This window comes from Crotalus tigris, unplaced genomic scaffold (genome assembly GCF_016545835.1).
Source record: "Crotalus tigris isolate CLP2741 ecotype Arizona unplaced genomic scaffold, ASM1654583v1 scf7180000023617.9722795, whole genome shotgun sequence".
NCBI lineage: Eukaryota > Metazoa > Chordata > Lepidosauria > Squamata > Viperidae > Crotalus > Crotalus tigris.
The window spans coordinates 4,755,082-4,771,175 of NW_024100081.1; the positions used below are offsets into that span (position 1 = coordinate 4,755,082).

Consider the following 16,094-nt stretch of genomic DNA (forward strand, 5'->3'; position numbering starts at 1 on the left):
CCTCCCTCCCTGCCAAGGTATACAGCACAGTTGCCCATTGTGCTGCTGTACTGCTTGCCTCTCTGTTCAAATATGTTCTTTCTTTGCATCTCTCTTTTGTTTGCAAGAGATAAGGAAATGACACTGAGGGAGTATATAGGAAAGACATGTATTCGAGATGTAAGAGGGAAAGAGGAAAGACCATTATTGTTTTTTGTAGGTTTGGGGGGAAATTAGATAATAACTGTAGCTGAGAAGAAAATAAACCATTATTATTATGGATGCAGAAAGTTGTGTGTGTGTGAGAGAGAGGGGGGAGGGAGGAAATCTTGTATTTATTAATTGATATTAATAAATTGTATTTCTTAGCTTACTCTAAAGCCCATGACCATAAATTATGTTCTTACTCTATAGTTTAAATTTAGTAGGGAAATTTGCTGAAGCCATATAATGCTTAGACTGACGGCCTATTTGTGTGTGTGTTTTTAATGATAACTTATTTGAATGAATTGGGTATTTTCTTAGTATATTTTAGTATATTTTAGCAAGGAACAATTCAACTTCCTGCTAATATATCAAATTTATCAAAAAATGAGATTGGTAACTCTCATAGTGTGCTTTCAAAATAGCTAAATAGTGGATTTTTTTTATTACAGTTTATTACTGAGTTTTAGCAATTTACCAAATAATTATCTCATAATTAGTCACTGTCCATCTGAAGCAAGAGTATTTAATTGACTAATAAACTGAAATAGACAATCTATTCTATTTTTCTTAGGGTGAAAACATAATTAGCTTTGTGAAAGGCAGCATCAAAATAAGAAATAGTTATCAAACATACAGGTATGTGGTATTTGAAATTATTTGATAATTATATTTTTGCAGTGACAACTGTATTTACTCTAGATCAGAGGTGTCAAACTGCCAGCCCATGGGCCGGATGCTTCATGACAAAACTGTGCCCACCCCACTGCTGGCAGTGGAAAAAAAGTCACGATACATCACGACACGTCATGTGATCTTGCGAGTTTGACACCCCTGCTCTAGATAGTTCTGAAAAGCAAATGTTTAAGGTAGAGCAGATCAGGAAACATACTCCACAGGACTTATGACCACAATTGGGATCAGAATTTCAGTTGTTTATTGATTTGGGCGTTACATGAATCGTCAGATGTCTGGATCTGACGTTTACCATGGTTGTTAAGGGAATCAGACTGTCTTTCTAAGTGAATCTGACTTCCCCAATTTACTTATGATCACATAACCCTAAGATACTGCAACTGTTATAAATGGAAGCTGGTTGCCAAGCGCCTAAACTGAGATTATGTGACTGCAGGCATGATGTGACAATCATAACTTTACAGATGGGTTGTAACTCACTTTTCTGAGGCTGTCTTCACCTTGAACTGGTGTTAAATGAATTATCATAAGTTGAGGACTATCTGTGCTGTTAATTTCTTTTCTTTTCTTTTTATTTAATGTGTTTAAAGTACAATCTTTTATTCTAGAATTCTCACTAGACTTACAACACTTAATAAATACAGTAAAACGATCTGAAAAATATAGCAATGAAACAAAAGCTGTTAAGGTAGAAAAAGTTGATGCAATCAAAATCACAATTAAAAATCATCATTTGCAGAGCCATTGCTTCTTCTCCATCATGTGGATAAATAGGCTAGTCAGGCCCAGATCAACGAACTTCAAGACCTTCCCAGACTTCTGTGTCTTCTTTCTAAATGTTCAGTATTGGAAAGAGCAACTACATAGGCTAGTCAAAATTATCATTAGAACTTCTGTTTCCAAGCTTAGAGTGACAGTAATTACATTTTCAGGCTTGAAGGGAAATCTGAGAGGCCTCATGGAATGCTGTCTCAGGAAGCATTAGTATAAAAATACTAAAAATACTTTAAGTATGCTTAAAAGTGTGTGAAGTCCTCTTCCCACCTTTGTGGAAGGGATTTTCATATTGTGGAGCTCAGTGGTGGGATTAAAAAATGTGAACAACCGGTTCTCTGTGTGGATGCCGCTTCCGGAAGTCTATTCTGGGCCTGGGCAACAAAAAAAATTAGCTACCAGTTCTGCCAAACTGGTGTGAACTGGCTGAATCCCACCACTGGTGGAGCTCCTCCCAAAAAGTCCAAATGTGGATCGTGCTTATTTACAAATAACGTCAGGTTTTTCTCATGTCCCTGGGCTAATAATCGTTGCTTAAATTTGGTGAGCTCACCAAAACAGCTGCTATAGGAAGTTTTTTCATTCACAAAATGGTAACATGACATCTACCAAGCAAAATAGTTAATATTTCACCTTCTAAATAATGCATTGGCCTGTAGCTGTTCTCACTGTTATTTTCAGCGAATGCTTTTGGGGACCCTGTGAAAATGAAAAACATGCTAGAGGCTGACACTTAGGTTTGCAACACCCTAGCTTCCAATTCATGTTAAAATTGAAATACTGTACTCTATTCACTTTCTAAAAATCAGATGACATAGGAAACCATGTAGGTGCCAAGGAAGATGTCTCTTTGCTTATTGGTGACACATGCACCATGTTTGACACCCAAAATTAATTATTACTAGTAGCCCTTAATAATTACAGTATGTGAAAATGTTGTATATTGCTTTTATTTTTCTGCTTAAAATTTGTTTAAAATTAGATATTTGGTTTTGTTAGGGTCCTGGAGAATTTAATACGGTCTCCCAATTATGTCAAAGGAGAAAATCACCTCCATTTTGAAGTTGGTGTAAAGTTGGGAGTTGGAGCATTTAATCTGGTATGTACTGAAGTTCTAATAAATATTTAAATAGATTGATTTTAACTTTGTGCCAATTATTCTGATACTAATATGTAGAGCACCAGCAAATAGTCCTTCAGGGCAATGGCAATGGGTCTTTCATGTGAGCACTTTATTTTGAAATTGTCCCATCACAGATATGCAATATTATGAGAGTGAAGGTTTGTTTTCCAAGCTTGTGGGCTGGTTTCCAAACGTTTCATTACCAGGCTAGGTAACGTCTTCAGCGGAGTTTAGGGGATGTCTGTGTTAGTGGTCTTCTGCTTATAAGGGCTTCAGGTGTGGGTGAAGCTTATAAATGGAAGAACACTGACACTGAGATCCCTTAAACTCTGCTGAAGATGTTACCTAGCCTGGTAATGAAACGTTCGGTGAACCAACCCACAAGCTCGGAGAACGAACCTTCACCCTCATCCTATACCTGAGCTACAGATATTCACCACTATTGCATATGTAACTCATGTCAAAAATATATCAGATTGTTATAAATGCTCCTGCATTAAAGAACATATACAGCTGAACAACATAAGCTTCAAACTGAACTTGAATACTTTTCCAAAATCCATTCAAGCTATTCCATTATAAAAAAAAGTTATCAATAATTGCCATAGTTCATAGGCAGCATTCTGTATACTTGGAGGAAGGGTAGCTTTCAATTCCAAGTTTCACACAGGAAGGAAACTTCAATTATAAATGCTTTAGGTTTTTTTTAGAATTTTTAGCTTCATCAGCTGTCTCCTAAAACTCCTTAATTCGCTTAGATCTAGATAAATATTTTTATTTGAAAGTTTAAAAGCTTGAAGAAAAATAATGCCTCTGTGAAGAAATTAACTTCCACAGTATATTTTTTCCATGCTCTTTATGAAGCATATAGTATAGATAGGTATTCTCAGGTTACATGCTGTTGCTATAGACCTAGTAAGGAAACTGCTTTATTAGCCAGTACTCGTGATACTATTGGTATTGGCCAGGGGTAGGCAACCTTGGCTCTTTTATGACTCGTGGGCTTCAACTCCCAGAATTCCTGAGCATGACTCAGGAATTCTGGGAGTTGAAGTCCACGAGTCATAAAAGAGCCAAGGTTGCCTACCCCTGGTATTGGCCATATAGAATCTTGGAGCGCATCAGTTAACAGCTGCAAAATTGTCAAATGTTGTCATTGTTATAGAGACCCAATTGTTCTTTTCATGTTGTCTCTATAACACATCCTGTTATTTTCTCTATATGCTTCATCTGTGAAATTCTTTCACTACAGTGCTTGACGGGTAATGCTGAATCTTAAAATCTTTCGGTTCCTCTACTAAGCAGTCCTGTGTGGGAGAGTATACTAGGCTTCCTCACAAAGCATGCTCTCTTAAAAGAGTTTATCTCATTTACTACTAAATTTATTACCCATCTTTTTGTTTCAAGATTACTTGTAACTTCTTCGGTTCCAACTGCTTTGAAGCCAAACAGTCTCCCTGAGATGACACTGAGTGGTAACAGGAAATGAGGGTTCCTTGGTGCTCTCTGAGCTTGCCTGTTTTCTTGCAGACGTTTCATTACCCTAACTAGGTAACATCATCAGGACTGGCACTGATGATGTTACCGAATTTGGGTAATGAAATGTCTGCAAGAAAACAAGCAAGCTCAGAGAGCACCAAGGAGCCCTCATTTCAACCCTGAGCTACAAATATTCTCCTTCATTGGTAAAAGGAAATTTTCATACAAGCAGCCCTTGGCTTAATGACTGGCCACTTAGCAACCTTTTGAAGTGATGAGGGATCCTCAAAAAATTACTTATGACCCATTTTTGAAGTTCTCAAGTTAGCCCCCCTCCCACAACAGTAACTTGGTCATACTTTGTGCCTCAGCAACCAGCCCATATTTATAGCTGTTTGTACTGTCCTGTAGTCACGTGACTGCAATTTATGTTTCTTTTGCTGGAAACTGGTATTTACCTCCAGTTTCTGGCAAAACCCGCCCCCTTGTTAAAATTCGTTCAATTAATGACCACGTTATTAAGCAAACATCGCAGTATTCACTTAACAAGCACCACAAAAAGTCATAAAAATCAGATCTGGTCATATGGTGACCTGTTTTATAAATGTAATTATGGGACTAAATTGTGATCATAAGTCAAGCTCTACTTGTGCTGTATTTAAAGAGCAGGAAGATGAAGTTGACTTCAGTGGATATGAACTACAGTGTAATGGAAAGACTTTTAAGTTCTTTTATTAATGAAGAACTTCTATAAAATTTAGTGAGGGCAAGCTGTTTCTTTTTCTTTCTTTCTCCCACCCGCTCCAGACTCTATCTATGTTGCCAACAAGGATCGCACGATTACTGGAATTTGTTGGGTTTTCTGGAAATAAGGCAAGTGTTTAGTTTAATCTGCAACACATTAGTGACAAAGAGTATAGGTAGTCTTTGACTTACAACAGTTCATTCAATGACATTCAAAGTTACAACGGTATCCCCATGGTCACGTGATCAAAATTAAGATGCTTGGCAACTGAAATAAATATGACAGTTGCAGTGTCCCAGGGTCATGTGATCACCTCCTGACAAGCAAGACCAATAGGGAAGTCAGATTCACTTAATAATTGTGTTGCTAACAATTACAATGATTCACTTAACTCTGGCAAGAAAGGTCATAAAATAAGGCAAAACTCACTTAACAACTGTCTCTCACAGTAACAGGAATGTTGGACATAATTGTGTTTGTAAGTTGAGGACTACCTGTGCTTCATATATTATTGTTTGTAAGAGGTACAGTACATGCGACAAGACTGTATTTGTTACTGCTTATATTTTACAGATGCAAATGGCAGATCCCTCTTGCATGCATCTTCCCATGGTTTTTAATCCTTGCTCTGTGGATGGGCATATCAAAGGATGGGGCCACAAGATACTTAAGGCATCGGGAGTGCCATTTTTTTAGCCTAGTGATAGAATAAATACATAATAAATGCAACGCTGCTATAGCTCCAGTTTTATTCCCTCCAAAAGCCTGCCATAAATTGAATGCATTTAATAATATTTAGCTTTATCAAATGGCTATAGACTACATTTATTTTATGGATGAGAATCTGTTGTAGAAAGAGAAAGAAAAAGAGAGATGTATCCAAATAACTCAATAAATCCTAACAGGAAATTGAATTTTAATCCTTAATCCAAGTTTGCATTAATTGCCTGGGATTCTTACCTCAAAACGTAATTAACTAATGTAAGAATTGCAGTTCCTGGTTTTAGAAGAGGGAAATTCTATTTATGATGAAAGGAGAAGGTGTATTTTTGGAATTATAGTGAAAAGAACCTCTATAAATAGTGAGCAGGTATATTCTCAAATCAAGAAACTGGTTGCTAAATTATTATAATTAATCTTTAGATAATCTATTATTCAGCTTATTTCTGCCACTCAGTATCTGTTCTTCCACCCTAAGTTCCTCATGCTGCTCTTCTTCTGTGGCATTCCAGTATTTCCTATGCTTGTTTTCTGTGTATCTTCAGATTTTATTCATGGTGGATTCTCACATGGAAACATGTAGGGGAGATTTTTTAAAAAGTGAATCTAACCAATATGCATAGACAAAACGCTATTTAGAGATTAAAGTTATAATTAAATATAGCTTATATTATATTATATGCCTGGAAGATTGATATGAAATGTTTCTTCAGTTCTTCTGGATTGTTCTAATGTTGACTTTTGCTTCTTTGAGAAGCAATTTTTAAGGGTTTTTGTTGTTACATTTTTTGTTCCAGTTTGCTTACATTATCATTTTTTAAAAAATACTGAAATAACATTAATACCAAAAAGACATTTGTAATTAAGACCCCTTCTAAAGAAATCGAGTCTGACACTAGAGCTTTTCGTCATTAATATCCCATCAGAAAAAATAAGCCAATAAAATAAACATTTGCTACAATAGCTTATGCGTAAACATTATAGGACAACGATTGCATAAATGTAACGGATCATGATTTAGCAATTTTTTGCAGTCACATGCCTACAGTAAAAAGACAGCATGACTTTGTCTATATGTAAGACAGATTGTGTGCAAACACTACTTTGTTCATATGGTATTTCACAAAAGAAATGACTAATTACAACATTAACATTTAGGACAACTTATAATGGTTGGTATTTCCTCTCAGGCTAGCTGTGTAAGCCATCTAATTAACTGATGCAGGTCTGATATACTGAGAAATACTAATCTTTTGGTTTCCTTGCAGTAGAACAGACAAGGCAAGCTAAGATGTGATCAATTTGTAACCCTTTATCTGTGTTGCAGAAATATGGCTTGCAGCAACTTCAAGAAGGAGCATCAATGTGTGGCTTTAGATCTGTGCTATGTACTCTGCTACTGTTGTGCTATTATACGTTCCTGACCTTTGTGCTAGGTAGGATTTCCTTTTTTCTCTAAACCTGACTTTTTAAAATAATCCGATATAGGAAAGATTCAGGTTCACTGCAAACTTTATTTTAACTTTATTTTAACGAATTAACCATTTGAAAATAATTCTGAATTCTTCAGGTGTGATTGGTTGGTTCTTCACAATGTCCTTATCTTCAGGGAGTACAAGCCACTTTTAAATGGGTATAGTTTTTTAAATTCATTGAATTTGTATAGCTGCACTGAAATGATTTGAAGCATGAAATACTGTTAGAATTAAAGAACATTAAATATAGGTAGTACTTTTAGTGACCATTTGAAATTACAACAGCACTGAAAAAAGTGACTTATGACCGTTTTTCACACTTACAACCATTGCAGCATCCCCATGGTCATGGCACATTGAATATTGTTTTAATGATTTGTTGTTACAGTTTTTTTCATTTTTGTTTTGGATTTGTTTTTGTTTTTAAATGTACTGTTAGTTACCCAGAGCTGTGCAAAACAAACTAGGTATCTCTATAAATTGTTAAATAAATAAAGTACTGTGTTTCCCCGAAAGTAAGGCCTACACCAACAATAAGCCCTAGCTTGATTTTGGGGGGTGGGCCTAATATAAGCCCTATCCCAAAAATAAGCCCTAGTTTTGGGGTGAGGCACACACCTAAAAATCAAGCCCGCACCCACTTACCTTGCAGCTAGGCCTCTCCTTGCCGGCCACTTCTTCTGAGGCCTCTTCTGCAGCCAGGCCTATATTTCTCAGTCACAGGGTTTTCCAGAAAGCCTGTGCAACCAAGAACTGAGCTATGGATTCAATGTACAGCTTGGTTTTGCAAGACCTCAGCAGCCGAGCACCAAGCTATGGATTGAATCCATAGCTTGGTACTTGGCTGCTTAGGCCTTCTGGAAAGGCCTTACTGCAAAATGCAGGCCCAAATGCAGCTGCAGAACTTCAGCCCCAAAAGAAGTGGACGGCTGGGTGGGGCTGTTAGTGCCGGACATGAGGTAGGGCTTACCCGGAAAATGAGACCTGGTTCCTCTTTTGGAGGCAAAAAAAAAAAAGACCCAGTCTTATTTTCAGGGAAACACGGTATTTGTGAAAAGAGCAAGCCCTTTCATTTGTTTATACAAATCCAATAAAAGGAGTCTTACCATATTACATCATTTACTGTTTCATTTTTATAATTCAGCCAGACTCAGGCTACCAATTTTTCTTCAGTTTATTTTACTTTTCCCCCCCCCAATTAATGCAGGGACAGGTAAAGGAAATGTTGAAGAAGCAGAGAAACTTCTCAAACCTTACCTGACTCAATATCCAAAAGTAAGATAAATCGTGAGTTGATCTACCAAATACTGTTATGCAGTGCCTCATTTTTTAAAAATTGCACAAAAACTAATGTTTTCTCTTGGATTTCTTCCAGGGTGCCATATTCCTGTTTTTTGCAGGGAGAATAGAAACAATAAGAGGCAATATTGATGGAGTGAGTAATCTGCCTTTCTTTCCTTCCCATGCTATTATTTCAGTTTAAGAAAAAAAAATTATGATCACAAGAAGAAGTGGAGTGTAAGATAATTTCCTTAGTGGATTAAGGGGACTGTTAATTTTGAGCCGCTGTACATGAGGCCTAATAGTTGGCATGCTGGCTAGTTGGAGTCTTTTAAGGACTCTAAACATAGAGACTGTGGGAGGGGGCTGTGAATTATGGGAAGAGGAAGTTAGGGATTTCTTTGTTCTCAGAGAGTCCTGATTGGATGCCTTGTGGAAGCAGACAGCCTAAGAAAATAGATTTCATACAACTGAGTTGAGGATTCAGTCCCAAAATCTTGGGAGAAAGAAACCAAGGTAAAAGATAGGAAACCAAGGTAAAAGAAAGTAAAATTAGCAGTGAAAATACAGATAGGCATTACACAAAGAATACACATGGGGTTCTTTATTTATTTCTCTTATTATTTCCATCAGTTGTGAGTAATTGTGATTAAATTATTTTTTCAAATGCTTATTTTATTACTTGTATTATAATAAAAACCCTGTTCAAAGATGTTAGGAGTAAATGGTTGATTTAAGATTTAAGAAATACAGGTTCAAAATGCCACTTGGTTATGAAGTAATCTTAGACTAATCCCTTTCCTTCAATTTAGCCTCCCTTACAAGATCACAGTAAAGATAAAGGGAGCATGCTGAAAAACTATATATGTATATTACCCTGAATTGCTGGGAGGATCAGTGGAATAAATTTAAAAAGCAATCAATAAATAATGTGTTGTAAGGGAAATGATTAATACCATGAATTTTCTCTGTATTGTTTTTCCACACAGTTATTTTCTCAGTAATTGTTTCAGGATATTAGTATTAGTTTCTTAGACTAATGAATGTTTGGAACACGTGTTTTAAAGTTATATTAATATCCAGTCGGGCTTATTTTTGTTTTTTCAGGCCATCAGAAGGTTTGAGGAATGTTGTGAAGCCCAGCAGCTTTGGAAGCAGTTCCATCACATGTGCTACTGGGAACTGATGTGGTGCTTCACATATAAACGCCAGTGGAAGATGGCATATTTCTACGCAGATCTGCTTAGCAAAGAGAACAACTGGTCAAAGGTGAATTAAAAACAATGATGCGGGTAGGGTTACAGATAGTCCTTGAATTACAATCATTTGTTTAGCAACTGCTTGAAGTTACAATAACATTGAAAAAAGTGATTTATAACCAGTCCTCACACTTACAACCACTGTCACATCCCCATAGTGATCTGATCAGAATTCAGAATGTATGACGGTTGCAACATCCTGGGGTCATGTGATCACTATTTGCGACATTCCTAACCAGCTACCTACAAGCAAAGTCAATGGGGGAAGTCGAATTCACTTAACTATAGTGTGATTCACTTAACTATAGTGATTTGCTTAATAACCATGGCAAAAAAGTTCATAAAATTGTCTTAAGTCACTTGTCAACTGCCTTGCTTATCTAGAGGAATTATGGTCCCAACTTCAGTGATTCACTTAACAACTGTGGCAAGAAAAGTTGTAAAATAGGACAAAACTCACTTAACAACTGTTTTGCTTAATAACAGAAATTTTGGACTCAAATTGTGGTCCTGAGTCGACTACCCATATACCTTAATATGATGTATGAACCCAGTCAGTGAATGGATAGTTTCAGAGTTTGTGCCTAACTGGATAAGAACCCTTTTTATTTCATACTGATCAGATATATTTTTATTCCCATGAAAGTATAGTTGATAATTGTCTTCCCACAAATACAAATGAGCTTTTTTCCTTAGGTTTGAGGAATCGGAATTAAAATCTGCCAATGAAGAGTATTATTTTTGGGGGGGACTGTGCGACAACATGTGATTACTTCTATTTTAAAGTGACCAGATAATCCACTTAAATTTGAATCCTCCCTGGCATAAATTTTAGAACTGGCTATATAGGAATTACATTTTACTCTTTTCCAGGGGTTTTTAGTTTTCCCTTTTAAAAATAGCAAGCCCATTATGATTTCTTTAAATTAGTCTTTCTCCACATGGGCATCCTTCTCCCACTCTTAAGTGCAATGTTTGATGAGACTGTGTAAATGTTTTAGTCATAAGTTCTGCAATGGAAGTCTGTGTAGATAAAGGCCAAAATTTTATCAATTACTGTAAGGAGAGGACCCAGGAATAACACACAGGTAGAATAGCTATGTAAAAAAGTAGTGCTGTTATGGTCCTTTTTTGTGTTTTTAAGCATATGAATTCACACCAACATTAAGAGAACAAAGGTAACTAAGTAGAAGAAGAAATGGGCAGGGGGCAGAACTGATGCAAATTCCTTTTTAATAAATTATATAACTATTCATCTGTGTATCACGTCCTTGGCAAATAATTATGAATGAGTCCTTATGAAAACAGCCCATTATAATGTTGCATTAGGTATTATATTGTTAAGGAAGTTATTATGTTCTTTTACAGAACTCTGAAAAATTCTGAGGTGTAATTCATTTGCTCACAAATCAGCTCTGTGTAATTTTATATTTTCTTGCTGACAAGAACAGTTATTTTCCCATTACTAGAAAATAAAGCACTTTCTGCTCCTTTCTGGCTTCAACATTATTGATCTGTAAGTTGTATTGCAGATGATCATGAATATATCTCAAAAGTATTGTTTTTTTTTTAGGCTACTTATGTATTTATGAAAGCTGCCTACCTCAGCATGTTTGGGCCAAAAGATTATAAACCTTTTGGAGACAATGAAGTTGAGCTATTTAGGTAAGATTTTTAAAAACAAAATAGATGTCAGAATGGAAGATAATGATTGACAATGAGAGAAGAAAAACTTCTTTCATTCAAATCACATTTTAAAGCTAAAGTTGTCATTTTATGTACTTGTGTGAATTTTATATTTATGTCATCTTTAAAGATAAGGGAGATCTAATGGAATATTTTATTCATGGCTATGAGTTGAATTTTGTCAGAATTATTCAGGAAAGGGTATATGTTCTTCTGCTGATAATCATATACTTGCGCTAATGTTGGTAATTTCTGAGCTAAGAGAACAGCATTTTCCTAAGACAGGAACAATTTCTATCTGGATCACTCCCCCCATTGTCAGCCTAAAATCTCCCTGGAATGCCATTCATTGTACCTCTTCAGATTCTTCCAATCTCTAGATGGAATTTGGTTGTCTGTAGCACAAAATCTTTTATTGTATAATATAGAAATAATATCATTTTTTTCTGTTCTGTTTTGACTTCTCCTGTCTTTCCTTTTTTTTAGTTTTTAGAAGATTACAGTTATCATACAGGAAATCATTTAAGTGTATATCTCTGTTTTTTCCCCCAGGGCTGTGCCTAGTCTGAAATTGAAAATAGCAGGGAAATCCTTGCCTACCGAAAAGTTTGCAATTCGGAAATCCCGGAGGTACCTTTCCCCAAATCCTGTTCCACTTCCTGTGCCTGTTTTGGTAAGCTGGAAAAGATCCCTCCTCCACATCTGTTTCTTATATATAGTCATACTAGACTATGAATGTTATAAAGATTGATTTGAATATGTTCATAGACCAGAACATTGTGTACAAATTCTCCTGATATTTCTTTTGATGATGCTGGAGATAAACACTCCATGAGGATTCAAACCTGCTTTTATCACTGCATGAATAAAACCCTTTATGTGTGCATCTCTGAATAGCCGGTATGCTTTGTTTTGCTTACCATAAACAAAAGGAGTAGATTATATGAACCAACCTTTCCCAAGCAGGTATCATCCAGTGCGTTGGACATACTGAGGATGAATTATAATGTTGAAGTCCATCACAGCTGGAGAGAGTCACATTGGAAAAATCAGATGTGGACAATAGCATATGCACAGATGTATGAGTCCACTTAACCAATTATACATATATGAGAAAGAAGTACAAAATAACAATAAAGTCTGTAAATCAAGCCAATCAATGATTCATGCTGGATACCTATTAACTATAAGGGTTTTGTATATAGAGATCCATAGTGCAAATGGAGAAAACTATAGATGGAAAGTATTTCTGAAAAAGTCACATTTATAGTGCGCAAATAGATGTGTATCTCTTTGTTTCAGAAAATGAAATTCTTAATTGACTTTTTGCCTCATTTATGGCTGATAATCTTTTTTTTTTTTTTGTCTTTGTTGGTGGAACAGCATAACAAGAGCACCAGATGGTGCTCACTAATAATGAAACTGTAATCCGAGGAATTAGAAATTGGAATTGCACTATTTATAGTAGGCTGTTAATAATTAACTGCAGCACCAGGCCAATTTTTATTCTGGTGGAAAGGTCCTTATTACCAAGCGTATAGAAGAAAGTGTCTTTTATATTGTGGTTCTGTTCCTTCAAATTCATGGCTAACTGATACTGACACAGAAAGGACTTTTGGGAAAGAATGGCTAACTGGAAACAGCTCCAGTAAGAGCAGATCCAACAACTATTGTGGAATGCAGAGCCAGTAAGTTGACCAGGTCTTCGTAACTCTTCTCCAGAGAAGAAGTCTTGAGATCACGTACAAGTGCTCCAGACAATTGCTTCTCATTGATAAAAAAGAATATTTGTAACTCAGGGTTCAAATAAGGGGTCCTTGGTACTCTCTGAGTTTGGATGTTTTCTTGCAAATGTTTCATTACCAAACTAGGTAATATCATCAGTGCACAGTTGCTCTTCAATAGGACAACACAAGACAGTAGTCTCTGGTGAATTAAGAACTCTGGGAGACAAGGGAAAGCCCTTTTCGCTCAAATGATGGTCAGTGCATTTGTGGATACTGGGTTCACATACTTCTTTTTCTAATCACTTTCAGAAGTTGGTTATTAACTGCTTTTTAGTTATTAGGAATCTTTGGATTTACAAGTCTGAAAATACTGGGTGAGCTTCTTCTAATTTTTTTAAGAAAAAGCAAAAACATGATTAGAAATTTGATTGTGAAAAATTACAAATGAACTAAGGATCCAGATGGATTTGAAGTAAGATTTTGAAATTAATTATAAGAGTCCTTCCTGTGGAAAAAAGCTTTTGTTTTGAATTATTAAAAAAAAATCATGAGGTAAGACTTTGAAGGTTAGACACCAGAGAAAACCAGAAGGAAGTAAACACTACAATTAAAGGAGAAAGCCACTTAAATTTGACTTAGTAATACAGAATGAAGAAAAATATTTGAACATTGTATGTATTGAAGGGTATTTTTGAACAATGGACCCAGAAGCTAATTTTAAGAGTGTCTGCCTCTATAGATAGTTTTTAAAGATGTTATGGAAGAACAAGTTTTGGCTGACAAAAATGATATGAAAAAAGATGCTATGCTGGACATACAACTGAAATAGACTGGTATCTTAGTAATTAAAAGGGATATACAAATAAGAAACCTAAGTAGTTAACTGGATTTATTTATATTGGATTTGAAAAAAGAGGCTTGCTAAAGCTTTAAAGAATTTTGTGAGAAGAGGCAATGAAAAGAACTCATGTTCTAGAACATTATTTGAAAGGACTAAAGATCAAGATTGTTAAAAAGTAAAAGGAAGGAATATAGTGTTGTTTTGTTTGATCAAGGTTAAAATAGACATTTAGACTTTTGCTGCAGAAGCACTTCAAGAGAATCAGTGATTTGATAATAGTTGTCACATGGCTCAGCTCCATAGGTCTCTTAGGCCAAGGCTTTTCAACCAGTGATACGGGTACCACCTGTGGTACATTGGCACCTGGCAGGTGGTACGCAACCATCCTAAAAAAGTTGTAGCAGGGGAGGGGAATGAGCTGAATCGGTGGCAGCACCGCACAAGGCTGAACGAGAGATGACTGGAGCTGCAGGGCTGTCAGGGCTCAGCAGAAGCATCAGGATCAGCACTTCTTCGGGACTGTCAGGGCTCAGTGGAAGTGCCAGGATCAGCGCTAGGCTCCAGCTGGAGCTTGGCACTGATCCTGGTGCTTCTGCTGAGCCCTGAAGAAGCAAGCACCAATCAGCTGGAAAGCAACACTGATCCTGACACTTCTGCTGAGCCCAGAAGAAGCGCCGATCAGCTGGAATGTTGCAGCATCTCCAGGGTCTTGTGATTTACCTTCAGATGCTTGGCAACTGATTCATATTTATGACAGTCACAGTGCCCCAGGGTCATGTGAAGTAACCAAAACCTGCTGCAACCACCCAGCAGATGGGGGGAATAAAAACCAAACACCCCCACCCCCGCTGCCAGTCCTCAACAGAAATGCTCACAACAATGAAAACCTCAGACAGGAGGAAGAGCGCCGCCAGGTGGGCAGGCAGGTGTCTTGCTCAGCTGTGGCTTGGGGGGCACTTTTTTCAGTGCCATTGTAACTTCGAACTGTCACTAAGCGAACTGTTGTAAGTCGAGGACTACCTGTACTTCATCAGTTTTTTCCTTTTTTTTTTGGTCATCAAGTTTTTGACACCTTGCTAGGCGACTGGTGGTACTTGGATACTGCTATATCCTAAAAGTGGTACAATGGGTAAAAAGATTGAAAAGCCCTGCCTTAGAACAGAGGTCCCCAACCTTTGGAGCACCAGGGACTGGTTCCATGGAGAGAGTTTTTTCTGTGGAGTGGAGGGGGTGTGGTTTAATGTACTGCCTGCATCCCGCGGATGGGGCTTTGCTCGTTTGCATGGACCTGTTTCTGGCATGCTGCGGCCCAGTGCCGGTTGACAGACCGGGGTTGGGGACCCCTGCCCTAGAAGGTGACATGGGCCGCTTTTGTTTTAGTCTTTTAAGGTAGATTAATAGTTGAAATAAATTATTTCAAATTAACATTTTTTCAAAGATCTGGGAAAATAACAACATACTACCAGTGAGGCAGACAATGTGTAGATCAAGAATTGTTGGTTGGCAGAGTTTTGCCAGAAGTTAGCAAAAAAAAAATTCTGTCACAATCTTCACAAAAATACTTCTCAAATATTTATCTGATGTACTCATATATTTTTGGAAGAAGTTTCTGCAATAACATACATTATATTTTAATAATTTTTAGGAAATGATGTACATCTGGAATGGTTATGCAGTGATTGGAAAGTGCCCAAATTTAACTGAAAACATGTTGGAGTCCTTAGCAGATGCAGAAACAATCCTGGAAAAAAGCCCAGGTAATCCAGATCTCGTGTCAGATGCATCCTTGCAGAGGGCACAGCCAATGAAAGAGATTGTGCTTGTCTTGGAGTTCTAGGAAGTTAAGAAGATTCACCCATTCTTCTGCAGTGATTAGACTAATTGTAAGATAGTAATGATAGTAGTAATGTTATCATTGCCGGCCTGGTTGCGAATAGGCCCTGTAATGGGCTGCGCCTCAGGAATTGGGGATCCCTGATCTAAAGGGCAAAATGAAGCTTAATTGCCCAAAAGGCTTTGGCCAATTAAGAGTGGAAATGAGAATAAAAGAGTCTTCCCACTCCAATTCCTAATCTTAACTTGGGGTATATTTGGAAGTGTTAAGA

At 36.9% G+C, this 16,094-nt stretch overlaps 1 protein-coding gene across 3 annotated transcripts in view; it reads left to right on the plus strand.

Moving 5' to 3' along the window:
- The window catches only part of TTC39A (tetratricopeptide repeat domain 39A), a 34,647-nt gene that overhangs the window by 14,336 nt on the left and 4,217 nt on the right, over nucleotides 1-16,094 (plus strand). The window contains exons 6-15 of one of the 3 annotated variants that reach the window (XM_039319888.1): nucleotides 758-822; nucleotides 2,653-2,752; nucleotides 5,063-5,128; nucleotides 7,048-7,156; nucleotides 8,403-8,470; nucleotides 8,571-8,630; nucleotides 9,584-9,745; nucleotides 11,309-11,400; nucleotides 11,974-12,094; nucleotides 15,635-15,746. In XM_039319888.1, the coding sequence (XP_039175822.1) occupies nucleotides 758-822; nucleotides 2,653-2,752; nucleotides 5,063-5,128; nucleotides 7,048-7,156; nucleotides 8,403-8,470; nucleotides 8,571-8,630; nucleotides 9,584-9,745; nucleotides 11,309-11,400; nucleotides 11,974-12,094; nucleotides 15,635-15,746 (955 nt within the window). Of the gene's footprint in view, nucleotides 1-757; nucleotides 823-2,652; nucleotides 2,753-5,062; nucleotides 5,129-7,047; nucleotides 7,157-8,105; nucleotides 8,155-8,402; nucleotides 8,471-8,570; nucleotides 8,631-9,583; nucleotides 9,746-11,308; nucleotides 11,401-11,973; nucleotides 12,095-15,634; nucleotides 15,747-16,094 lie in introns of those variants that run through there. The other 2 variants (XM_039319886.1, XM_039319887.1) reach the window with 2 other exon arrangements.